Below are 27,898 nucleotides of genomic sequence, written 5' to 3' on the forward strand. Positions count from 1 at the left end.
ATATTTTCAACGTTTAATCATATCTTCTTCAATTATACTCCAATTGTGTGACATGTTAAATAATAGGCCATTGTATATTCTTTCAGTTAGGTAACTAAATTTGTTCATTGTTTAGGTATTTCTTTTGTAGCATTTGTCAATAATGCACCACTCAATTGTAACCACGCCCCTCCCCCAAAGTCCGGAGAATAGCGGAGACTATGACTTTCGGTCCAGCCAAACCCGGGTAGAAACCCCACCAGGAGGGCACAAACTGCTGGTAAAATCCCCGCCAAATGCCCCCGCACCCCAGGGACCCTAAGTATATTCCCCGCTATTTTTGGCGCGAAGACAAAAGCACGGCATTCACCTGACCCTGCGGGGCCATCTAGAAGGTAAAAATAACGGCCCACTTTCCCGGCTATCCCCGGACCTGGGGGCCGTGGTTACAATTGACTGGTGCATAAATGATATCATAGTTTTGTAGATAGCATTATAATAATGTTATGTAATAGATCATTAAAATTAAAAAAGTCAACGTGTTATTGGTATATTTCTCTAATACAGAATATGAAAACAACCGAGCAAGAATGACATTGTGAATAAAGAAATAAGTTAAATATTCCCCATCAATTAATAATCCCTAAGCGAAGTAAATACGTAACATTTATCAAATGATATCACATTAAACTAGAAAATGAGTTGATTTATTAAGAGATTACTTTAAAAAATGTCCATCAAGTTAAATCGACTATTGCATGTGTTGATTACAGACTTTTGTGTTATAATTAAAAAAGAAAGTTTTTATCCGCGTTCGATATATTTAATACCACCAGCCTCAACGACATTGCTGTGTACAGTTAAATCTATTTTAGGATGCATGTAAATACACAACATAAATCAAATTAATTAAATACACACAGAAAGTGGTGATAATAATTAGTTCCTGGAAAAAGTGACATATATTTCTATAAATAGAATGACACTTCCCCATTGATAGTTTCACTGTTTTTCATCAAATATGAATTCCCATAATCGATGCTAACATTTAACTTATTGTTCACATTTTGGTGAATCTGAAATCAAGCAATCCCCACCTATCGACAAACTCGAGAACCTCGAATGACGGCGAACTGTTCATATGTTCTCGGATGTCTTTCATCTCACTGGCAGGTTCCACCTCGCAGGCCCCCATGTCGCATGTAATGGTGTGTGGTATGTTCTTCATCGTCTCTATCAGACTCCGCACCGCCCCCGCTGTCATTGTCACACTCGCAAGTGTAATATCGGTGATGGAGGCTGGAGGGAGGAGGTGGAGCTCACCTAGATCTGTATAATGTATGTCAAGGCTTTGTAACGGAGGGAGACTTGGTAGTGTATCCACAAGTAACTGGACATTCTTAACGTCCCATAACTGAACATGTTGTAGTTTACTCCACCTTTGATCGTGTTTAAATAATCTAAATATGTACATTTCAACATTCGATGATACACTCCGTAAGTTACATGTTGTAATATGTGTTGGATCAACCTGCACACGTGTTGTATTGCCTCCCTGTATATACAGATATTCCAGCCTGTGACACTGGGACAGGTCATACTGCCCATCACGGTCACACAGTGTCACTGCTTTGAGGGAGTCGGAGGAGGATGTGATCACGTCCTGCAGCTCTTCCCCATTAATTTGATCATTGTATCCATCGATGTATAGTGACTGAATACGTTCCTTGTTTATCATCATCAGCTTTTTTAACACTACGACATCCGCGTTACTATGAATCCAGAAGTGTGCGAGATAGAGCGGTATGTCACCATGGTTGTTCGCCCTGGCTTCACGGTGTCCGGAGAGAATCAGGGGCTGAAGTAGAGAAGCCTCTCTAGGGTAGATTGATGATTGGTATGGTGGTATAGAACTATTGATCCATGAAGACATTTGTACACCGAGCTCGGGCTTCATTCCACATATGAAAATAAATGTCTCCCAAACATCTCCCAAGATATTTTCCTTATTATCTTGTTCGTACTTGTTTGATAGCTGACTGAAGTCGTTTTCATTTAAACATAAATGAAGAGCCGCTAAAAACTCTTGAAGTGTTTTATGAAAGAATGAAAAGTGAGATGATCTCTTGATCAATGAGTTGGATTTCTTCTCCGTTAGTAAGCCTGACTTCAATGCAAATTCAACCTGTTCCCTGCTTAACAAAGCGTTGACTGTTTTGTTGCTGAAAACAACAGACGAATCTCTGCACTCTGAATACAAAGTTGTGTATGCTAACTTTGCCAGCGCAAGGTAAACCATGGGATTTTGCACGAAGCATTCATGTTCCTTTAATACAGATGGCAGTTCAATTTCCGGAATGTTATGCCCGCTTTGCATACAACTAAGTCTACATGATAGCATGTTTATCACGCCAGCATAAATGTCACACTTTGAATCGGTTAACGATTTTCCCTCGAACCACAGGCACACGAGCTGGGTGGTACTGATAGGTGCTGACAATAATTCTTCAAGATCCTTCTCCCACACCATGTCCATGAAATCCTTTGGTGTCCGTTCATCCTCATTTCCCCCATTAAGAATGTTGATGATATTTTCCACGAGTTGCCATGTGTCAGCAGCTCCTTCTATTTCAAGATATTTGTCGATCTTTGAATCCTGCACTCTAAACTGTGACATTCGCCAGGGACGCGTTGTCGTGAGGAGTGTGGCCTTGTTGGCCGAATTTCGGAAAGGGGTGACTTTTTCCTCAGTGTTGCAGGTACAGTTTACGTTTTCCGGATGGGTCCATTCGTCGAGGCCGTCAGCTATGATTAAACATGTTTCACTTTCCAGCACCGTCTGTAATAGCCGGTAACCATCATCGGCATCCTTCTCGTGGTAGATTTTACGTATAAGTTGATCCTTGATCATTTGTGCTAGATCACACGTTTTACCTGAATCTCGTAGGGTGACATGAAACAAAAATGCAAACTCTTTGAAGAATTCTGGGTCGGCAAAGCTTGTTTTAATACCGACGTTTTCCTCCGCTGGTAAATGCTGGTGAGTCCAATCCAGGGCACACATAACGGAGAATGTAGATTTGCCATTGCCCGGTTCTCCAACAAGGAAAACATTTCTGAGCAACTGATCTTCTTTAAAGAAAACATCTGAAAACTTTGCAACTTCTTGACCACTTTCTCCCTTGTCAATTTCGCCGATTTTTCTATGATCTTTCTCCACAATTTTCGGTGCCACGTAGAATTTCCTGAGTTTGGCGTTCTTTTCTCCGAGAATGGGAGATATCGGCATGTCGGCCAAAGTGGTTCGGTAATGGTTTGCCAAACGTAGTCGTAATCCTGAAGTAAATGTAAAGATATATCATTAAAAACATAAAAATAAGAACATATACGTTTGCATTATCACAAAACACTTGGTGAGAAAACAGGAATCAGTTTTGTGACAAGACGCTCGGTACAAAAGATAAAAATAAGCAATATCACAAGACCCTTGATGCAGACGATTAGTAATATCAACAGACGCTTGTAAAGAAGATTAGAAGCAGAATTATCAAAAGTCGTCTGTTGCAATAAATAAGTAGCAGCCTTTAACAAGAGGCCCTGGACCAAAGATAAGAAGCAGCATTATCACACGATGCTTGTTACAGAAGATAAGTAGCAGCCTTTACCAAGACATTTGGTCCAGAAGATAAGTAACAGCATTATTACAAGAAGCTTGGTACATAAAGATAAGAGGCAGAATTATTACAAGACGCTTGTTACAGAAGATAAGAAGCAGCATTATCACAAGACGCTTGGTACAGACAATAAAAAGCAGCATTGTCACAAGACGCTCAGTTCAGCAGATAAGAAGTAGCATTATCACAAGACGCTTAGTACAGAAGATAAGTAGCAGCAATATCACAAGACGCTTGTTGCAGAATATACGTAGCAGCATTATCATAAGACGATTAGAAGCAGCATTATAAGTATATATCACGAGTTTCCGGTACGGATAGAAAATTCCGACCCGGGGGCACGCGCGTAAACTGGTAACGAGGCTTGCCGAGTCACCGGCCACGCAACGTGCCCGAGGGTCGGATTTTCCTATTCGGACCGGAAAAACATGATTGATATATTTTCTTGCACATCTAAAATTATCAAATTGTGGTCAAGTTGATATAAAAAACCCACTTATGTACATTTTACGAACCAGCGCGTGCGACATCGTTTACTGACGTCATAAACCGCAATTATTTTAGTTTAGTTTTAACATATTTAGTTTACAACGATTGTGAAACAAGTTATTACAACATTATATTAATCACTCTCGTTGGCACGATATTACGCGAGAGTGTGGTCTTGTGTTTTGGGGTAAACCGGAGAACCCGGAGGAAACCCACTTGTCCGGCTTGGTGACCACAAACCAAACTCACATGCGCCCAAGCCGGGAATCGAACCCGGGTCGCTTAGGTGAGAAGCGAGTGCGCTAACCGGACAACCAATTATTTTAAATAAATATTGATGTCAAATAGTTACTCTGAAAAACGCGTCTTTTATGATTATTTATTTCCAATTTTAATCAAAAGTCTTGCATACTTATATATTTGATTGCGCTTTACTGAAATGGTTAAATATACTTTTCATAAACCAAACAATAAAATAAATTAAAAGTGGATGCGCGTGACTCATCTAACATAGGGGGTGTAAGACGGGGTTTTCCAGCACTGGTGACATAACCGGAAACACACTTCTGGTATGCAAAAATATCATAAGACGCTTGGTACAGGGGATAAGAAGCAGAAATATCACAAGAAGCTTGGTACAGGTGATAAGAAGCAGAAATATCACAAGACGCTTGGTACAGGTAATAAGAAGCAGAAATATCATAAGACGCTTGGTACAGGGGATAAGAAGCAGAAATATCACAAGACGCTTGGTAAGAAGAAAGGCAGCAATAGTGTAATGGTTGTATAAGTTAAAAGTTGTATGAGTTCTTTTAAGTATCTATCATGTGTTTCCGGTACGGATAGAAAAATCCGACCCGAGGGCACGCGCGTCAGCCGGTAACGAGGCTTGCCGAGTTACCGGTCACAGCAGCGTGCACGAGGGTCGGATTTTTCGATCCGGCCCGGAAAAACATGATTGATGTTTTTTTCTTGCATACCTAAAATTATGAATTTGTGGGAAAATTGCCGTAAAAACGTACTTTTGTACATTTCACCAAATGTACATTTCACCAAAAAGCGAGTGCGAAGTCGTGTACTGACGTCATAAAGCGCAGTAATTTTAAATCCCTATCGACGTCAAATAGTTCCTTTAAAAATCGCGTTTTTACGATTATTTATTTTCAATTTTAATTAAAAGTATTGTATACTTATATTTTTGATTCCGCTTTATTAAAATTGCATACTATACTTTTCATAAACCATACAATAATAAAAATAACAAATGGCGCGTTGTTGCGCGTGACTCATCTTACATGGGGGATGTAAGACGAGTTTTTTCAGCACCGGTCATATGAACGGAAACACACGTCCGGTATGCAAGAAAATAATATCTGTCATGTGTTCCGTTCCGGATAGTAAAAACCCCGACCCGATGGCACCTGCGTTGCCAGATCACGAGGCTTGCCGAATTACCGGCTGCGCAGCGTGCCCGAGGGTCGGATTTTTCGATCTGGAACCGACACATATGATTGATATTTTTCTAGCATACCTTGAATTACAATATTTTGTGAAAAAAATACATGGAAAAGCGCATGCTTGTACATTTTACCAAAAAGGGCGATGATGTTTACTCACGTCATGACGCGCAGTAAGTTTTATTCACGGCATACGTCAAGAAGTTTCTGAGTATCACGTCTTTAAGGGTTACTTTTTGTTTTGAAGGTATACTTTAGTAAAGTTTATGTTTATCGCACTATTCTGTTGAAATCTCATAATTATAGTTACATGAAGTGTATAATAAAAGAAATAGAAAGTATTACGTCACAGTGCGTGACTCATCTGGCATGGCAGGGGTGCCAGATGGAATTTTCTTGCATACCGGACGTGTGTTTCCGGTCATGTGACCAGTGCTGAAAAAACCCGTCTTACACACCCCATGTTAAGAGGAGTCACGCGCAACAACGCGCCACTTCTTATTTCTTTTCTTGTATGGATTATGAAAAGTAAATTATGCCATTTCAATAAAGCGCAATCAAATATATAAGTATTCAAAACTTTTGATTAAAATTGACAAAAAAATAATAGTAAAAACGCGATTTTAAGAGGAACTATTTGACATCAATAGTGATTTAAAATTACTGCGCTTTATGACGTCAGTAAACAACTTTGCACGCGCTTTTTGGTGAAATGCACAAAAGTGCGTTTTCTACGTCAATTTTTCCACAAATTGATAATTCAAGATATGCAAAAAAAATCATTTTAAGCATGTGTTTCCGGTCCAGATCGAAAATTCCGACCCTCGGGCACGCTGCGTGTCCGATAACTTGGAAAGCCTCGTTACCGGCTTACGCGCGTGCCCTCGTGTCGGATTTTTCTATCAGGACCGGAAACACATATATTCCAGCATGGCTGACGTCACCGGAAATGCCTATCCGGTGTGCTAGAAATGCAGAGTTTCGACACTATCCTATCTTTCTTAACGAAAGTTAGTGGGCGGAAACCATTTTTCTTTCTTAGAAACAGTGACCTACACCCTACTTCTAATAAGCAACCCCAAGTTAGCTCTTTATATAAGCCACCCTACATACAGTTTCATCCATATCCATATACGTCAATTTGATCAAAAGCATCTCTTACCTTCCTTCAATATCTCCCCTTCGTTCTCAGCACTGAGCTTGAAATCGTCTGTTTGCAGCTGTCAACAAAACAGATCAAGACATTAAGCAATCCATAATTCAAAGGCTATTTTACAAAATAATATAAACTATAAACTTATATTATAGAGACAAAATGTTAACGGAAAACAGTTTTACTACATTAAAAAGTGTATGTACGTTGTCATAGAGGTGACATGTGTAAATAAAACTATTTTTTTTATGTCGTGATCACGACTAAATTACTCGTTCCCACGACTTGCATGTTGTTGCCACGACTTAATTATTTCGAGGCCACCACTTCGTTTGTTTAAGACGAAGGAGGGTTCAGACCAGTTGACGATTTGTGTCATGGGTCTGTCAAGGGTCGTGACCCATCGGTACGCAACCTTGGTTTGGCATCGCTTCTAATAAGGTCAAATAGGGACTCCCACCTACACTTAAGTCCGTTGATCTAATTAGATGCAAGGTCAAATAGAGGCTCCCACCTATACTTAAGTCCGGTGATCTAATTAGGTGCAAGGTAAAAAAGGACCCCCATCTACACTAAAGTCCGGTAATCTAATTAGGTGCATGGTCAAATACGGACCCCCACCTACACTAAAGTCCGGTGATCTAATTAGGTGCAACGTTAAATACGCACCCCCACCTACACTAGGGTCAGGTGATCTAATTAAGTGCAAGGTCAAATAGGGACCCCCACCTACACTAGGGTCCGGTAATCTAATTAGGTGCAAGGTCAAATAGGGACCCCCACCTACACTAAAGTCTGTTGATCTAATTAGGTGGATCAAATAGGGCCCCGACCTACACTAAAGTCTGTTGAACTAATTAAGTGGAAGGTCAAAAAGGGACCCCACCTTCACTAAGGTCCGGTGATCTTATTAAGTGCACGGTCAAATAGGGACTTTATCTACACTAAAGTCGGGTGATCTGATTAAGTGGAAGGTCAAATAGGACCCCCCCCCCTCGCCTACAGTAAAGTCTGTTGATATAATTAAGTGCAAGGTCAAATAGGGAACCCCATCTACACTAAAGTCCGTTGATCTAATTAGGTGCAAGGTCAAATAGGGGCCCCCACTTACACTAAAGTCTGTTGATCTAATTAGGTGCAAGGTCAAAGAGGGGCCCCCACCTATACTTAAGACTGGTGATCTGATTAGGTGCGAGGTCGAATAGGGCCCCCCCCCTACACTTAAGTCTGTTGATCTAATTAGGTGCAAGGTCGAATAGGGGCCCCCACCTACACTTTAGTCCGTTGATCTAATTAGGTGCAAGGTCAAATAGGGAACCCCACCTACACTAAAGTCCGTTGATCTAATTAGGTGCAAGGTCAAATAGGGGCCCCCACCTATACTAAAGTCCGGTGATCTGATTAGGTACGAGGTCAAACCATTATATTCTAAATTGTATTCAATAAACTCATACCTGAACCGCATAGAAGGTATTCCACACGATATAATTCGCAGACAATTATCTTTGCACAAGTTTATCGAATCTGATACAAACAAGAGCTGTCGTAAGACATCACGCTCGACTTCGCCGCTTTGACTTAGAAGTGAATACAATAACAATGTAATATTACCATGTTTGGTCTATTTATGTCAAACCTAACTAAAATTATTCAATACATAAGGTGACTTTGATGCTGCCCTCCCACCACCCGAAAAATGACGCAAGTCATTCAAATAACTTGATTTCCCATTATGAAAATGTGGTAAAGAATACTAAGTATATAAATATGCCTTTCAAAAGAAATTAAAATAAAATTAAAAAAAAAATCAAAAAAATCAAGGGCCATATAGTATAGCTCTCCTAGTTTTCCCTTGGTAAAAATATGGTTAAGAATGTAAAAATGTCAAAAGAAATTAAAAAAAAAAATATATATATATATTCAAGGGACATAATTTGTATTAAGGGTTAAAATGGAGTTATGTTTCTTGTTGTAAGATGGTCGTAAATAATTTTGAATTTTATTAAGTGCATTGAATGAAAGGTATAGAAGTTTTTTTATTCAAATCCCAACTTGCCCTTAACTTTTACTTGCCTAAAACTTCAACCTAAGTCAATCAGGGGCCATAACTTGTATTAAGGATATGGAGGTATGGAATTATGTAACCTCATTGGGTGATGGTCCTGAACACTTGTGTGAAGTATTAAGTCAATTGAATGAAGGGTCAAGAAGTTATTAAATAAATATCCCAACCTGCCCTAAAACTTTAACCTAAGTTCCATAGTCAATCAGGGGCCATAATTTGTATAAAAGATAATATGGAGTTATCTAACCTCATTATGTGATGGCTCGGAACAACTGTGTGAAGTATTAAGTCAATTGAATGAATGGTATTGGAGTTTTAAGTGAAAATCCCAACTTGCCCTAAAACTTTAACCTGCCCTTAAACTTTAACCGAAGTCAATCAGGGGTCATAACTTGTATTAAAAATAATATGGAGTTATGTAACCTTATTGTGGGATGGTCCTGAACAACTGTGTGAAGTATTAAGTCAATTGAACAAAGGTTATAGAAGTTATTAATAAAACCTAACCTGCCCTTAAACTTTAACCTAAGTTCCATAGTCAATCAGGGGCCATAATCTGTGTAAAGAATAATATGGAGTTCTCTAACCTCATCATGTGATGGCCCTGAACAACTGTGTGAAGTATTAAGTCAATTGAATGTAGGGTATTGGATTTATAAGTGAAAATCCCAACTTGCCCTAAAACTTTAACCTGCCCTAAAACTTTAACCGAAGTCCATCAGGTACCATAACTTGTATTAAGGATAATATGGAGTAATGTAACCTTTTTGTGTGATGGTCCTGAACAACTGTGTGACGTATTAAGTCATTTGAACCCAGGGTATAGAAGTTATTAATAAAAATCCCAACCTGCCCTAAAACTTTAACCTAAGTTCCATAGTCAATCAGGGGCCATAATCTGTGTAAAGAATAATATGGAGTTATCTAACCTCATCATGTGATGGCCCTGAACAACTGTGTGAAGTATTAAGTCAATTGAATGAAGGGTATTGGACTTATAAGTGAAAATCCCAACTTGCCCTAAAACTTTAACCGGACGCCGATGCCGGGGCGAGTAGTATAGCCCACCTATTCTTCGAATAGTCGAGCTAAAAAGTACACGTGCAATCATACCTTTAATCAGCTGATCCTCAGGTCGGTATGCTAGTTTCGTTATGTCCTCTAAGATATAAGTTCATACCTGTTTAAGCACTTCAACGGCTTTTTGAGCTTAGGGTATGCTAGTTCAATTGTGTCCACTAACATGATAAGTCATACTCGGGTGGGCACATGCCCCGAAGTTGGCAGTCAAGTTCAAAAGTCGTCTGCGAGGTTTCACCGTACATAATAAAATTATTCCATTTTTTTCAATATATTCATGCCTGAACTACACAAAAAATAGTGCACACGTTATAATTCAAAAGTGCCCTTTCAACAAGTTAATATGTTTTTCTACACGAGTCGAACGAATATGATACAAAAAGTAAACTTTTCCTCATACCCTTTCTCACACCTGTTCTGCAACAATTGTGCCTTACATCAGTATGCTAGTTCAGCTGTGTTCTCTATCATGAAAAGTCATACCTGTTTAATCTGTTCCACGGCATGTTGTGCCCAGGGCAGGTATGCTAGTTCAGCTGTGTCATCTATCATGTAAAGTCGCACCTGTTTAATCTGTTCCAAGGAGTGTGGTGCCTTGGGCCGGTATGCTAGTTCAGCTGTGCATCTTTCATGTAAAGTCATACCTGTTTAATCTGTTCCAAGGAGTGTGGTGCCTAGGGCCAGTATGCTAGTTCAGCTGTGTCATCTATCATGTAAAGTCACACCTGTTTAATCTGTTCCACTGAGTGTGGTGCCTAGGGCCAGTATACTAGTTCAGTTGTGTCATCTATCATGTAAAGTCATACCTGTTTAATCTGTTCCAAAGAGTGTGGTGCCTAGGGCCAGTATGCTAGTTCAGCTGTGTCATTTTTCATGTAAAGTCATACCTGTTTACTCTGTTCCAAGGAGTGTGGTGCCTAGGGCCGGTATGCTAGTTCAGCTGTGTCATCTTTCATGTAAAGTCATACCTGTTTAATCTGTTCCAAGGTCTAATAGGAGTGTGGTGCCTTGGGTCGGTATGCTAGTTCAGTTGTGTCATCTTTCATGTAAAGTCATACCTGTTTAATCTGTTCCACAGAGGGTGGTGCCTTGGGTCGGTATGCTAGTTCAGTTGTGTCATCAATCATGTAAAGTCATACCTGTTTAATCTGTTCCACAGAGTGTTGTGCCTTGGGTTGGTATGCTAGTTCAGTTGTGTCATCTATCATGGAGTCATACCTGTTTAATCTGTTCCACGGCGTGCTATGCCTTGAGTCGGTATACTAGTTCAGTTTTGTCATATCATTTAACTCTTTAACTGCATTATAATTCGTACCTTCTTAAGCTGTTCCAAAGCGTGTTGTGCTTCAGGTCGGTTTTCAACATCAGTTTAGTCTTAAAGCATGTAAGTTTGTACCTTCTTAAGCTGTTCCACGGCATGTTGTGCCTTGGGTCTGTTTGCTAGTTCAGTCTTATCCTCCAGCAGGGTGAGGAGCTTGAACAGGAAGTCCACTAGTTCCGTGTCTTTGACCCTCTGGTCATGGGAGTGGCGTACGCTTCGACCAATGTCCCGAACCTTAAATGTAATGTTTGAAATAAGGATTGTCTAACATAGCTTGTAGTTGTGGTGAACATGGCCCAAATTGAAATGCATTCAATATGAAGAAATGTGTACATGCACGTTAAGACTCCTTGGTTTATGTCATAAGTCGCAAATGTACAAAATTATCAATTATATAGTGTATTTGTAATGGTTGCCATGGTTTTAAATGAGTATACAGGGGAACTTCAAATAAATACTAAACATATCTGCATTAATAATAGACATTCTTTAAAGCGGCACTCTCACAAACTGACAGTTTAGACAACAGTTTTATATTTTGTCTGGGAATGAGCCAATGATTGGGTTAATGTCTGGAAACCAGTCATATAATGATAATACAGTGAGATGTTGTATGGAAAAAAGTGTTAGTAACGCTTTAAGAAAAAAGAGTTTATCTGCAGTTCTTAAGTGAGTTATCTTATATGACTGAATTGAATGTATTGATTTACTGAATAAAAAAGAGATAAAATATAATAAAAGTCAAAACTGCCAATCTGTGAGAGTGCAGCTTTAAAAAGGCAATGGAATTGTATATGATCATAGTGTGATTAATATGTTTACCTCTGTTAATAAATTTTGCTGTGTCGCAACGTTAAACGACAGCTTGGTTTTGAAATCCTCGCAATTCATCATGACGCTGATCACTCCGTTGAAGTCACTGTCGTTGATGGAGGACACGGTCTTGTAGCCATCAGGAGGTAGGAAACACTTGCCTATCTCCCAGGGAATGGTGCTCCATTTGTTGGCATTCGTATTCTTCCATGATGGTCCCGAAAACCTGTGATGTTGAACTATTTCATCGCGGACACCTTCACAAATCCCGACTAGACAAAGAACATACTGTTTTGAAGGGCCGTTATGAAATTTGCAGTTTTTTTTACTTGTGCATATCTTAGGAGTGGAACACTTCAACACGTTCTCGGTGAAACATTGTGCACATGCTGCCCCTGGTGGAAGACCCTTAGATGTTCTTACGGTGCTGTAGATGTCCTGATGTACGCATGTCAGCACATCCTCCACAAGACCATGAAGACCCTCCTTAGTTATGTTGAGGGCGAGGGCGGCCTTGACCCAGTTCTGTGCTTCTTTATCCCTTAACGAATCTCGATAAGAGGCCATTGTTTCGCTATGAGATCGTAGTCAATACCTGGAAAAAGAAACAAGTCACTGAGTATCGCTTATAATACAAAACAACACATATTCTCCATCCGGTTCTAATGCAATTTGATGACAATCTGAAATTTCTATCATATAATATCGCCACATTTTTGCTCGACGTATAGAAAGAAAATTGACGTGCATAATCTATCCATTGCCCTGAATCCGCATAAATAACCAAGTTTGAATAGTTCTTTAATAAGCAAAGATCTCGATAAGAGTGTGGTATTTTCGCTGCTATAGCAACTACATGTACCTAGGTGATATTCAGAGCAGCTTTGGGTTAAACCTTTATGTTGTTACACCGTTCTAGTGTAATAAGTTTACTATTTCTGTTGCCATATCAACCACTTTTTTTGGCGCATTCGACAAATAAAGTTTCTGAAACTAGTTTTAATCCTTTTTAGTTATGTCTAGATCCAGTTAAAGTAACATTTTTAATGTTTATGTTGCCATGACAACCACATTTTTTGTCCAACAATGAATAAATGGACTTGCAATACGTTTGGATCGACATTCCGAGATTTACCTGTAGTCCCCATCCCGATCCGGTGAAATCGGTAAGGGATTTACCTAATTAATGTACCGCAGATTTGACAAATACTGTCATCTCATTTGGCAACATATACTTTAAAACATCAAGATTGATTATAAACATGAAAGTATTAAAACATTGATTACTTGCTGATAAAACATGCATTTGTTAAGATGTTGTTTAAAATTATTTCGATCGCTTATATACTATCTCCTAATTATGACTTACTATCTCCTAATTCGGAGATACTAAATTATAATGATGTCTAGTTATGAGAAACCACCTTCTAATTACGACCTTCTATCTCCTAATTAGGAGATATTAACTCATAATTATGACTTAGTAAGTCATAATTAGGAGATACTATCTCCTAATTAGGAGATACTTACTCATAAATATGACTTAGCTAATCGTTATAAAGATGTAAACCCAGCCTTTTGCAATGGAAAAAGTACACCAGTACTTTACCAACCTTCACTGTGCGAGTGTGTTTAACCCCCTCACCGTCCCAGTGTATTTAACAACCTTCACCATGCCCGTGGGTTTAACAACCTTCACCGTGCCAGTGTGTTTAAGCCCCTCATTGTGCCAGTGTAATACCCCCCTCACCGTGCCAGTGTGTTAACCACCCTCATTGTGCCAGACTAATAACCCCCATCACCGTGCCAGTGTGTTAACCACCCTCATTATGCCAGTGTAATAACCCCCCTCAACGTGCCAGTGTGTTAACCACCCTCATTGTGCCAGTGTAATAACCCCCTCACCGAGCCAGTGTGTTAACCCCCCTCACGGTGCCAGTGTAATAACCCCCCTCACTGTGCCAGTGTGTTAACCACCCTCATTGTGCCAGTGTAATAACCCCCATCACCGTGCCAGTGTGTTAACCACCCTCATTGTGCCAGTGTAATAACACCCCTCACCGTGCCAGTGTGTTAACCACCCTCATTGTGCCAGTGTAATAACCCCCCTCACCGTGCCAGTGTAATAACCACCCTCACGGTGCCAGTGTGTTAACCACCCTCATTGTGCCAGTGTAATAACCCCCATCACCGTGCCAGTGTAATACCCCCCTCACCGTGCCAGTGTGTTAACCACCCTCATTGTGCCAGTGTTATACCCCCCTCACCGTGCCAGTGTAATAACCACCCTCATTGTGCCCAGGGCTTCCATTAAGAAATTGAAACTTGAAGTATAAACTTCCTGTCTATCACTTTTGGAAGTTTTACACTAATAATGAAAGTTTAAGTCTCCATAATACAATATCTTTTTCAACTATTTTTCAACAAATATATTAAAAATCAAATTATTTGCACAAGTTATATTATTATAATTCATTACTTAAAAACACTTAAACTGATTGAAATTATGACTATAAAAGTAATATTGACAAAAGGTTTTGATATTTTGAACTTCCAAGCTTTCAACTTTGGAAGTTTTCTTCAAAATTATGGAAGTTTTTGTACTTCCAAGGAATCATTTTTGGAAGTTTTAACCCATTTCTAGGGAGTAATATACTTCCAAACTTCCTTTAACGGAAGCCCTGTGTGCCAGTGTAATAACCCCCCTCACCATGCCAGTGTAATAACCCCCCTCACTGTGCGAGTGTGTTAACCACCCTCATTGTGCCAGTGTAATAACCCCCATCACCGTGCCAGTGTAATACCCCCCTCACCGTGCCAGTGTGTTAACCACCCTCACCGTGCCAGTGTAATAACCCCCCTCACTGTGCCAGTGTGTTAACCACCCTCATTGTGCCAGTGTAATAACCCCTCTCACCGTGCCAGTGTAATACCCCCCTCACCATCCAGTGTGTTAACCACCCTCATTGTGCCAGTGTAATAACCCCCATCACCGTGCCAGTGTAATACCCACCTCACCGTGCCAGTGTAATAACCCCCCTCACTGTGCCAGTGTGTTAACCACCCTCATTGTGCCAGTGTAATAACCCCCCTCACCGTGCCAGTGTAATACCCCCCTCACCGTGCCAGTGTAATAACCCCCCTCACTGTGCCAGTGTGTTAACCACCCTCATTGTGCCAGTGTAATAACCCCTCTCACCGTGCCAGTGTAATACCCCCCTCACCATCCAGTGTGTTAACCACCCTCATTGTGCCAGTGTAATAACCCCCCTTACCGTGCCAGTGTGTTAACCACCCTCATTATGCCAGTGTAATAACCCCCCTCACTGTGCCAGTGTGTTAACCACCCTCATTGTGCCAGTGTAATAACCCCCCTCGCTGTGCCAGTGTAATACCCCCCTCACCGTGCCAGTGTGTTAACCACCCTCTTTGTGCCAGTGTAATACCCCCCTCACCGTGTCACACGGCTCTTTGGGATGATATTTGACAACCATTTCACCTGTACAGTATCGTGATAGATATATTGTTTCTCCTGGGCACACGTGTTGAATAGTCAAAATAATAATTGTACGTTGACGGATTTTTTTTACATTTTTGATATGGCAAATCCTTCACGTACAAATTGTTTAGTATCAAAAGTGGGTAGTTGTTCCGATCAGGATTCCGGGTTAAAGCATATAGCATCTATAAAATATCATAAAAACAAGAAATATTACCAGATAATGTTATTATGCCCCCTTTTGAAAAAAGTGGGGTATATTGTTTTGCACATGTCGGTCGGTCGGTCGGTCGGTCGGTCTGTCTGTCGGTCGGTCGGAATACCAAATGGTTTCCGATCAATAACTTGAGAACGCTTTGACCGAGGGACCTCATACTTGGTATGTGTATTGGTCATCACCAGCAGATGAACCCTATTGATTTTGAGGTCAGTGGGTCAAAGGTCAAGGTCAGTGTGACCTTTACATGAAAAACGGTTTCCGATCAATAACTTGAGAACGCTTTGACCCAGGAACCTCATACTTGGTAGGTGTATTGGTCATGACCAGCAGATGAACCCTATTGATTTTGAGGTCAGTGGGTCAAAGGTCAAGGTCAGTGTGACCTTAACATGAAAAACGGTTTCCGATCAATAACTTGAGAACGCTTTGACCCAGGGACCTCATACTAGGTAGGCTTATTGGTCATCACCAGCAGATGAACCCTATTGATTTTGAGGTCAGTGGGTCAAAGGTCAAGGTCAGTGTGACCTTTACATGAAAAACGGTTTCCGATCAATAACTTGAGAACGCTTTGACCCAGGAACCTCATACTTGGTAGGTGTATTGGTCATGACCAGCAGATGAACCCTATTGATTTTGAGGTCAGTGGGTCAAAGGTCAAGGTCAGTGTGACCTTAACATGAAAAACGGTTTCCGATCAATAACTTGAGAACGCTTTGACCCAGGGACCTCATACTAGGTAGGCTTATTGGTCATCACCAGCAGATGAACCCTATTGATTTTGAGGTCAGTGGGTCAAAGGTCAAGGTCAGTGTGACCTTTACATGAAAAACGGTTTCCGATCAATAACTTGAGAACGCTTTGACCCAGGAACCTCATACTTGGTAGGTGTATTGGTCATGACCAGCAGATGAACCCTATTGATTTTGAGGTCAGTGGGTCAAAGGTCAAGGTCAGTGTGACCTTAACATGAAAAACGGTTTCCGATCAATAACTTGAGAACGCTTTGACCCAGGGACCTCATACTAGGTAGGCTTATTGGTCATCACCAGCAGATGAACCCTATTGATTTTGAGGTCAGTGGGTCAAAGGTCAAGGTCAGTGTGACTGTAAGCTGAAAAAAGGTTTTCTGATTGTCCATATTTTATTTTTTAATATGCTTCATGTTTAAAACATTAACAAGCATGTTATGTATTGAATATACATGTAAGAAGGGGTTTTCAAAAGTTTGAAAGTGATCATTAGCCCAAAATGTTAAACATTTGCACAAACATTCATGTAAGACGTGTAGAATGGTTTAGAAGTTTTGTTGCAAGTATTGATATGGTTGCTTATATTGTAATTATGGTATTGTTTAATGCTGGCATAAAATAAAGTGTTTTTTCCATTGAGAGTGTTCCCATTATTATAGTAAGGCAGTTAATCCAAGATTGTACTTAGCCCAACTGTTGAAGCTGTTCAAGCCATTTATGAACTTGGAAACACTTTAAATTTTATTACGTCAAAGTTGAAAAAAAGGGTTAAGCTTGGCTGGGGTTTTTTATGCCCCCTTTTGAAAAAAGTGGGGTATATTGTTTTGCACATGTCGGTCGGTCTGTCTGTCTGTCTGTCTGTCTGTCGGTCGGTCGGAATGTTGGAAGACCAAAGCTTGTCCGAGTGATAACTCAACAATTCCCGGACCTATGGTCATCAAACTTGACATGAAGATTAGGTATGACCAGTAGATGACCTGCCTCATATGCATCCAATGACAAATCAGCTGTCATTTCAGTCCATGCATATTTCATTCAATTGTCCAAATATTTCTGGCAACTTGGCGCTCAGGGGGCATAATGTTTGACAAACATCTCTTGTTTTATATTAGTTCCGTACACAAAAAATAAATATCCAACTTATAATTATGAGTTTGATGGCTTTTCTTCATTTCATTCTGTCAAAACATAACGATATATTGATGAAGGGCACCTGCAAGGCTTCAGGGCACAGTTTTAAATCGCTCGGAACATAAAGTTGTTACAATTGTATAACGAGGTCTATCTCGAAGCTTTGTCAGAGGAGGCCGAGTTATTACAATTATATTGAGTTGTTCCCCTTCGCACAATAATTGTTTTCTGTGTCAGTCAACTTTCGTTTTATTGGAAAGGTAACTTGTTTTAATGCATTAAATGCTTGTTTAGTGCAAAATAACATTTCACTTACATGGTAAAATATGAATATAACTTTTTATGATCAATTTCAACCATAAAATACTTCACTTTAAACAATTTCAATATTTTTAAAACACCCCTGTTTTTTGCACATTCCCGTTTAAACGTTAGGGATTGGAAGAATCGCGTATAACACGTCTATTATTTTAGACTAACGTGTTGAAATGATGATGCAATAGCGGGATAATGCATTTTCGTCTGGAAAATTTTGGTGAAATTAGCGGGTAGTTGGTTCGTCAAGTAACATGTTTTAGGATATTCGGGTTTGAAATTGCATTTGTTTTCGTTAAAACTGTACACTTCATTACATATTGACACTGACTCTACAAGGAAAGTCCAAACATGTAGAGTTTGGTTAAGATTTGATAAAGTTATGGCTTCTTAAACAGAGTCATATCGGCAAATATATGGAAATTCAGGGTCAAGTCGTCACCCTTTACAAAGATAATAAATATAATTAAATTAAAAAAAATAATATTTGTTTTGCCAATTTTCACAAGTTACAGTTACCACATCATATTTGATAAAAAAAACAAAAACGGACGGGGGCTTGGTGTGTCAAAATAACGCAACCTGCCCCTGTGTTTAAAAACAAAGTGATACATAGCTAAAGAACTTCAGCGAACACGTTATATATTACCTTTTGGGACGTGTTTAATGTGTTGTAAACATCAAAAAAAAAAATATCAACATTAAAGTTATGGAAGCCAGAACTAAGTGATACACAAACACCATTTTGCAAAAAAGAAACATATGCACGTAGATTAATAAATGCATGACTAACCTTTAACTTGGTAACGATCCAAATGTGCTCAAAATAAGTTTTCGTTTTGAACATAACAATATCTGTTTCGTGAACAAGCCTGGTTGTTTCCAAAACTAGCCAATCAATGACAAGGTCAAATATCCGGAAGTCAGAAAAATGTCAACAACCGTTATTCTAGGAATACTTTAAAGGGGCTGTCTCACATATGTTAAAATAGCGAGAAAAAAAAGAAATTTGTCGAAAACTGACATAAACTTGCCATCGATGTGTACAAAGAGGCGTAGCCAGGCTTAACTGAATTTACGCACGAAAGGGGGAGGGTGTGGAGGGGGAATATGCCTGTAGCCGGTGGGGGGGGGGGGGGGGGGGGCTCGGGGGCCTCACCTGGGGAAAATGGAACTAACATGTTGAGCTCTGAGATGTATTTGGAGGGATTTATAAGTTCGAGGCCGCCGACTTCGTAGTTACCAAGTGATTGATTTAGGCTCAGTAAGCTATCTAGCAAGGAGAAGCAATGCTTACTTTAGCTGATCTTCCTTTATTCTGATATCACTGATATCAATCTTTAGCTTAGCCCTCGACTTTGATGCCATTTTTTTTTTTATTGATGTTACACACATGCGTAAGTGCGTAACGCTCGCTACGCCCCTGATCTTGTATTAAGTTATAATGCTGTTTCATACTACATGTGATATGTTTACACCGAAATATATTTAGAGAATTTTACGCAATGTACTCGTGTGAAATGTGTGTACACATGACAATATATGGGCAAATGCTCCATGCAATATCGGTGTGTGCTAGAATCTCATCATGCACAATGCCATCATTTAGTGTATTGTTGAAATGTTTTTATGCATTGTCTCTTTGAAACTCAATCTCAGTTTTAATGAAAAAATCATTATAACTGTAGCAACAATGCGAGCATGCAGTTGACATAAATGGTGGGGAAAATGACCAGATCCCATACCACGTAGTGTGACCTTGACCAGTAACTATCGGTCAGCCAGATCAATTCCGAATTTGCTTTTATATTTAAAGCCTTCTTCTCGTTGTGTTTAGCTTGTATTATATATTATTTTAAACAAATATTCCAACTAAAATATGCCAGAAATTACTGAAAAAATGTATTCGTTTGCTTACAAGATCGATTTTGAGCGTCGTATATCATTTTGAAATGATTCCAGATTATTTTTCCAGAACTTTTTCGACCGTAAAGTGTTATGTTATGGAGGAATTCATATAAATATAAGAACGACACTTAATGTGCTCTAACAATTTATTGCGACATGTATTGTACGATATCTAAACGTGAACTGATAAGCATGTGGCTGTGCCTAGGTATTTAACTCACTAGGGCAGATAACCCTTAGATGATAAAGTTATCATGTAACATAAAGGAAGTCATTTCAGGCGGCAATAACCATTGAAATACGAGACAGAAATATATTATGAATTCCGAAGCTCTGGAAACCTCGAACCTTTAATCTAGGGAACTCTGAGAAGCAATGACAAATATATATTGTTTGATGTCGACAATTTCTTAGATCAATCACAATTTTGATATGTACAATTGCATGTGCATTTGAATACAATAATATACGTATTCAACTATTATATCAGCACTATACATATTTAGGCCGCTTTCCCATAAGTCCGCAAACATGCATCGGCAAAAGCAAGTTTGACTTAACAGAAATTTGCAAAATTAATTTCTCGAACTAGTGCGGAAACAACCTGTTGTCAGAAATAATATAGATTGGCCAATGTAGCGAGAAACACAAGGCAATCCATTGCAAATCCTATCAAGTAATAAGGCATTTAGTTTGTAATTATGTAAACTAATGCCTCTTGTACTGGCTGGTATAACCCACCTCTCACCTTGCATACCAAACACTTCGTGTAACCCTCCCCTCACCTTGCATACCAAACACTTCGTGTAACCCACCCCTCACCTTGCATACCAAACACTTCGTGTAACCCACACCTCACCTCGTATACCACACACTTCGTATAACCCACCCCTCACCTCGTATACCAAACACTTCGTGTAACCCACCCCTCACCTCGTATACCAAACACCTCGTGTAACCCACCCCTCACCTCGTATACCGAACACCTCGTGTAACCCACCACTCACCTCGTATACCACACACTTCGTGTAACCCACACCTCACCTCGTATACCAAACACCTCGTGTAACCCACCCCTCACCTCGTATACCAAACACTTCGTGTAACCCACACCTCAGCTTGCATACCAAACACCTCGTGTAACCCACCCCTCACCTCGTATACCAAACACTTCGTGTAACCCACCCCTCACCTCGTATACCACACACTTCGTGTAACCCACCCCTCACCTCGTATACCGAACACTTCGTGTAACCCACCCCTCACCTCGTATACCGAACACCTCGTGTAACCCACCCCTCACCTCGTATACCAAACACTTCGTGTAACCCACCCCTCACCTCGTATACCAAACACTTCGTGTAACCCTCCCCTCACCTCGTATACCAAACACTTCGTGTAACCCACCCCTCACCTCGTATACCAAACACTTCGTTTAACCCACCCCTCACCTCGTATACCAAACACTTCGTTTAACCCACCCCTCACCTCGTATACCAAACACTTCGTGTAACCCTCCCCTCACCTCGTATACCAAACACTTCGTGTAACCCTCCCCTCACCTCGTATACCAAACACTTCGTGTAACCCACCCCTCACCTCGTATACCAAACACTTCGTGTAACCCTCCCCTCACCTCGTACACCAAACACTTCGTGTAACCCTCCTCTCACCTCGTATACCAAACACTTCGTGTAACCCACCCCTCACCTCGTATACCAAACACTTCGTGTAACCCACCACTCACCTCGTATACCAAACACTTCGTTTACCCCCCCCCCCCTCACCTCGTATACCAAACACTTCGTGTAACCCACCCCTCACCTCGTATACCAAACACTTCGTGTAACCCACCCCTCACCTCGTATACCACACACTTCGTATAACCCACCCCTCACCTCGTATACCAAACACTTCGTGTAACCCACCCCTCACCTCGTATACCAAACACTTTGTGTAACCCACCCCTCACCTCGCATACCACACACTTCGTGTAACCCACCCCTCACCTCGCATACCAAACACTTCGTGTAACCCACCCCTCACCTCGCATACCAAACACTTCGTGTAACCCACCCCTCACCTTGCATACCAAACACTTCGTGTAACCCACCCCTCACCTTGCATACCAAACACTTCGTGTAACCCACCTCTCACCTTGCATACCAAACACTTCGTGTAACCCACCCCTCACCTTGCATACCAAACACTTCGTGTAACCCACCCCTCACCTTGCATACCAAACACTTCGTGTAACCCTCCCCTCACCTTGCATACCAAACACTTTGTGTAACCCTCCCCTCACCTCGCATACCAAACACTTCGTGTAACCCACCCCTCACCTCGCATGCCAAACACTTCGTGTAACCCACCCCTCACCTCGCATGCCAAACACTTCGTGTAACCCACCCCTTACCTTGCATACCAAACACTTCGTGTAACCCACCCCTCACCTTGCATACCAAACACTTCGTGTAACCCACCCCTCACCTTGCATACCAAACACTTCGTGTAACCCAACCCTCACCTTGCATACCAAACACTTCGTGTAACCCACCCCTCACCTTGCATACCAAACACTTCGTGTAACCCACCCCTCACCTTGCATACCAAACACTTCGTGTAACCCACCCCTCACCTTGTATACCAAACACTTCGTGTAACCCACCCCTCACCTCGTATACCAAACACTTCGTGTAACCCACCCCTCACCTCGTATACCAAACACTTCGTGTAACCCACCCCTCACCTTGTATACCAAACACTTCGTGTAACCCCCTCTCCGCATTCCATACCGAAACAACGTGGAACCCCATCCCTGCCGTGCATACCAAACTCTATGTGTGGCCCCCATTCTGCCGTGCATACCAAATTATATGTGTAACCCCCTCCCTGCCGTGCATACCAAACTCTATGTGTAACCCCCTCCCTGCCGTGCATACAAAACTATATGTGTACACCCTCCCTGCCGTGCATACCAAACACTTCGTGTACCCCCATCCCTGTCGTGCATACCAAACTATATGAGTACCCCCTCCCTGCCGTGCATTCCAAACACTTTGTGTAACCCCTCCCTGCCGTGCATACCAAACTATATGTGTACCCCCTCCCTGCCGTGCATACCAAACACTTTGTGTAACCCCCTCCCTGCCGTGCATACCAAACTCTATGTGTACTCCCCTCCCTGCCGTGCATACCAAACACTTTGTGTACCCCCTCCCTGCCGTGCATTCCAGACATTTTGTGTACCCCCCTCCCTTCCTTGCATACCAGACATTTTGTGTAACCCCCTCCCTTCCTTGCATTTACATACCAGACATTTCGTGTAACCCCCTCCCTTCCTTGCATACCAGACATTTTGTTTTACCCCCTCCCTTCCTTGCATACTAGACATTTTATGTAACACCCTCCCTACTTGCATACCAGACATTTCGTGTAACCCCGTCCCTTCCTTGAATACCAGACATTTCGTGTAACCCCCTCCCTTCCTTGCATACCAGACATTTTGTGTACCCCCCTCCCTTCCTGGCATTCCAGACATTTTGTGTACCCCCTCCCTTCCTTGCATACCAGACATTTTGTGTAACCCCCTCCCATCCTTGCATACCAGACATTTCGTGTAACCCCCTCCCTTCCTTGCATACCAGACATTTTGTGTACCCCCCTCCCTTCCTTGCATTCCAGCCATTTTGTGTAACCCCCTCCCTTCCTTGCATTCCAGACATTTTGTGTACCCCCCTGCCGCATTCCAGACATTTTGTGTACCCCCTCCCTTTCTTGCATACCAGACATTTTGTGTAACCCCCTCCCTACTTGCATACCAGACATTTTGTGTACCCCCTCCCTTCTTTGCATACCAGACATTTTGTGTACCCCCCTCCCTTCCTTGCATTCCAGACATTTTGTGTAACCCCCTCCCTTCTTTGCATACCAGACATTTTGTGTACCCCCCTCCCGCATTCCAGACATTTCGTGTAATCCCGCCCTCCATTGCATACCAGACATTTCGTATAACCCCCTCCCTGCCTTGCATACCAAACACTATGTGTAACCCCCTCTCTTCCATGCATTCCAGACATTTTGTGTAACCCCCTCTCTTCCTTGCATACAAGATATTAAAACGCTTTTCTGGTGACCGGCATAACGTCTCTTTCGGTGTGTAAACATGTATCCGTCGAGACCTGGGGTCTTGACGGATACGTGTTTACACACCGAACTTGACGTGAAACAGGTCACCAGAAAAACGTCCTATCATAATAACCCCTATGTAGTGTGTCCCATGACGTGATAAGCAGCCCATAAAATGTTGTTGTTTTTTATTATTATTTACAGGGTCAAGACTGATTTTACCCAATACGTAAGCGCGCGCGCGTGTGTGTATAAACGTAATCGCGTGCGTGCGTGCATGCGGGCCTTTACAAACAAATGGCCAACTTAAAAATGCTGCAACGACCGGCCCATGACATTCCTGGCAAAATGCCGAATTAATGTATACATGCCAACTGAGATAAACTGCTGAATAAGACTGTTGTTTGTTTATGTAACTTATCATCCTTAAACAAGCCGGATAAAGCCACTTTCAGAATGAATGAGTGCGGAAGAGATATAAATTCCCGGTTTGCCATTGTATTATGTATATATTGTGCAAACCATCTTGATGTCCTAACTTTAAAACAACTGCAGTTATGTCAGTTAATTTGTGTTATGTTTTTTTTTCAAACTGTATTGAGAATAAACGCCCTTTTTATGTCTATTTGCGAGACCGCATCTAAATCTGCATGGTAGGGTGTATCTTTATTTAATTTCGCTAGACTGTGACGTAAGTTGATACCTTATTGAATCACACTCGAGCCTAGATCTGTTTCTGAGTAGAAATCAGTACTGAAGCCCGTGTTGTGAGGTCATGATATAGTTCCCATAGTCACGTGAACTAGACAATAGAATGTAGTCAAATGATTGGTCTTGAAACTTCACTCAGCTTATACTTCCTTCTTCCTTCTCGTATTTGCCCTCTTCAAAATGATTGAACTATATGTTTTAGTGCTTTTTAACCTTGAATTATGTGGCCACGTAGATATTAATTATTTTTTATAAAGGCTATTTCTTTCTGAACTTACATCATATGTTGTTTTTTTATCAGTAAAGTCAAATGAGTTAAGTATAATAATGCATTAAGATTAATAATTAAACATCATTCTTTATTGTGCGCCATAAGTTCATGTAGTTCTCGGAGCCTACATGAAACCTTATCATATGACCATATATCGCTTGGCGGAATTTCTTGAATTCGAATCGTCTGCAGAATTTTCGACTGGCTTAAATTTTCAGAATATGTAAGTTTGAAATATTGATGTTAGTTCAATCTCGCCGTACATATATGAATACAACGCAATCAGCAATATATAACAACACTAACAAGTCAGAGTCATATATTTGCGCTAGCAACTAGGTGTACGTATTCGTTTTATCTCAGGCCACAAACTATCTCGTTAATTCCCAAGGCTTAGTTTTCTCCCACCTCAGATAAGTAGATATACAAATTTGGCCATGCTGGGAATTATTTTTCCCACCTCAGATAATAAAGTAAATAAAAAAAATGGCAATGCTGGTAATTCGTAGCTTGCCCAAGGGCAAAAATAAAAAAGAACCCATATGGAACTCCTTTTTTTTAAATCACACAATAACCTCCCTTGTTGAGGTACGTCGTCTGTAGCATCATGGAAACCTTGTCTTGTGGCAACATTTAAAATCCAAATTAATTATTTATCGCTTCGAATGGCACCATTAATAAAAACTTTACGCTCCATCCAAGACATAATGCTGCACACTCTTCTATTCTATTTAAAGAACGATTTAACTATTTACATAATCTGAATCACTGCACGCATGTCCATGACAACCACGAATTATGACATATCTATACGCACATTATTTTCACTACACACAAACGAGTTCTAGCGGAAAACATTCATTTTTACGTTATTTCGTTTAACTGAGGCGGGAGAAAAAGCATCTTCAATAACGGCTCCTGTAAGATTGTTTCATCCCAACTCTAGCGCAGGGTGTTCTGCGGAAACTCAGTAAACCTCGTTTCCGACCCTACGCTCGGGTTCGTCTTACACTCTCGGTCATGGAAGATCCTTAAAATCTTGAGGCAAATGCTTATTTATGTCGTAACCACGAGTAAGATATAATTTAGTCGTGGGAACAATATAAGTACACGTGTTCACGAGATAAAGGAACCCACACCTCTATGCCACCGTACATACCGGCCACATGCGAATATTTTTCCTATAAAACACAACATTCACAATACAAATGTGGACATCTCGTCCTGGAAGAACTTCAAGTAGATTAGTGGTTTACATTATGTTTTTTTCACTTCTTATAAAGAGCCACTAGCAAACGGATAAGAGACAGACAATGACTCTCTAGACCTTTTGGTATCGATACTTGCAAATACAACACACTCGCCATGCAATGACAAATACTTACAAAGCAACACTTTACTGTATAGTTATGTCACTGGGGTCAAAAGTGGTCCCACCCACGGGTCTGAAGTTTTTCTAAATGCCTATATAGTAAAATCTTTGAAAACATTATTCTCTAAAACCGCAAAACCCAGGAACTTATTTCGATAATGGATTGTAGTTGTCAATTCGAAAATCTTTAATCCATTGCCACGTCATAGATGGCATTAAATAATATATTCCTTTCGGCTGTGTTTTCATCTTAAATCACGATTGAAATTCATTGCGCACTTAAATTTTGCAAAATAATAAAAAATGACACAATAATTCCACTTCACGACTAAGATCTTGAATAAAACAGACCCGTGCACCATTTTATACAACATAATTATATTTACACTGATAGAAAACATACCATAAGTATCGATGCATACATTACTCTATTTTATATAATATATAAACTAGAGTTTGTAAGACGCGGACTGAATGAGTCATGTTTGCAATTTTCAATGAGGAAGTGTCTATGGAAAACATTTTGGCAATATAAGAACAATGATTTCCCAATGAAAATAACAATTCTCATTCAACATCAACTAAAACGTCATATAAATATATGAATAATTTAACGATTAAAAAGAGAATTTAAAAAGTTATTGACTGTGTTTTTATTTTGGCTTGTCGCCGGTCATATAAGTTCGCATAGTTAGAAATATTCACTGCCTATGATAACGATTTATAAACTTGTTGTGCTGGTAAGGATAATATATTTTGTATTTGCTAAAAAAAAGTTATTAATTACGAAATTAATTGACTGATTTCATTTGAAGTGAAATAAAACGGAAGTTCAAAGTTCAAAGCCACATGATTTAAAATATACAACAAGAAATATAAGTGCCAAACACGAAAAAAGTTGACTAAATTTAAATTCTACTGATATCAAAAGAAAGTTCAATGCTTAATTCACTAAAAGAAGTATACATGATGATAATCTATCCCGAAATGATAACTAGGCGGAGTTGACCCGACAACACTTATTTTTTTCAGTGATAACGCAAGGTATTAGTCGTGATGAAAATAATCGTTTCCGTGGGATGGAGTTACTACGACTGACAAATTTGTGAAAAATATTCTCCGAACTAATCAATAATAGGATGATTCCGTCATAGTTCGGATATTTCCGGAAATGAAAAATAATAATGCGAATTCAATAAAACCAATTTAGCCGCGTCTTTGATGCTTTGCTTCTACATTGTACATTTGTCTTGTCATTGTCGTAGAATAGTTATCAGAAAATATCACTAAGAATAACACGAAATAAAACACGAAATGAATAACACAGTTTTTGTTTAAATAGTAATAAACTCATAATTACTTACAGCTTTCTAATGACCTCCTGTTCGTCCTTATCGAGAGTTTCATGAAATGTTGAGTTTATAAAGGTCTGCCCGCGCCCTATAATGGCTGCATTATGGCTTGACCCCGTCACATCCCAAAGTGTGACTTAAACAGAATTTTGAACCCAAAGGGGGAGTTTTACCCGAGTTTCATGAAATGATTCAGATATCCGTTAAA

General features: G+C 40.4%; 1 protein-coding gene across 2 annotated transcripts; it reads right to left on the minus strand.

The window, feature by feature from the left end:
• LOC128203028 (uncharacterized) lies at positions 1-27,898 on the minus strand. Of its 2 annotated transcripts, none has more exons than XM_052904269.1 (5): positions 27,703-27,898; positions 12,041-12,626; positions 11,294-11,452; positions 6,762-6,819; positions 1-3,315 (listed from the first exon to the last, which is right to left on the minus strand). In XM_052904269.1, exons 2-5 carry the CDS (start codon positions 12,596-12,598, stop codon positions 1,040-1,042), a joined length of 3,051 nt encoding a protein of 1,016 aa, XP_052760229.1. In that variant the 5' UTR covers positions 12,599-12,626; positions 27,703-27,898; the 3' UTR covers positions 1-1,039. The 2 variants fall into 2 exon arrangements, with proteins under 2 accessions (XP_052760229.1, XP_052760230.1); XM_052904270.1 differs by lacking the exon at positions 27,703-27,898 and adding an exon at positions 18,742-18,831.

Source organism: Mya arenaria, chromosome 9, assembly GCF_026914265.1.
Source record: "Mya arenaria isolate MELC-2E11 chromosome 9, ASM2691426v1".
Taxonomy (NCBI): Eukaryota; Metazoa; Mollusca; class Bivalvia; order Myida; family Myidae; genus Mya; species Mya arenaria.

Bases quoted from the DNA above. Each gene is read 5' to 3' on its own strand.
- LOC128203028 (XM_052904269.1), bottom strand. From the start codon at position 12,598: ATGGCCTCTTATCGAGATTCGTTAAGGGATAAAGAAGCACAGAACTGG. The intron at 6,820-11,293 runs GTACAAACTTAC...TTTTGTTGACAG, and splicing joins CCGTGGAACAGCTTAAGAAG to CTGCAAACAGACGATTTCAA. The intron at 3,316-6,761 runs GTAAGAGATGCT...CATTTACTTCAG, and splicing joins AGGGGAGATATTGAAGGAAG to GATTACGACTACGTTTGGCA.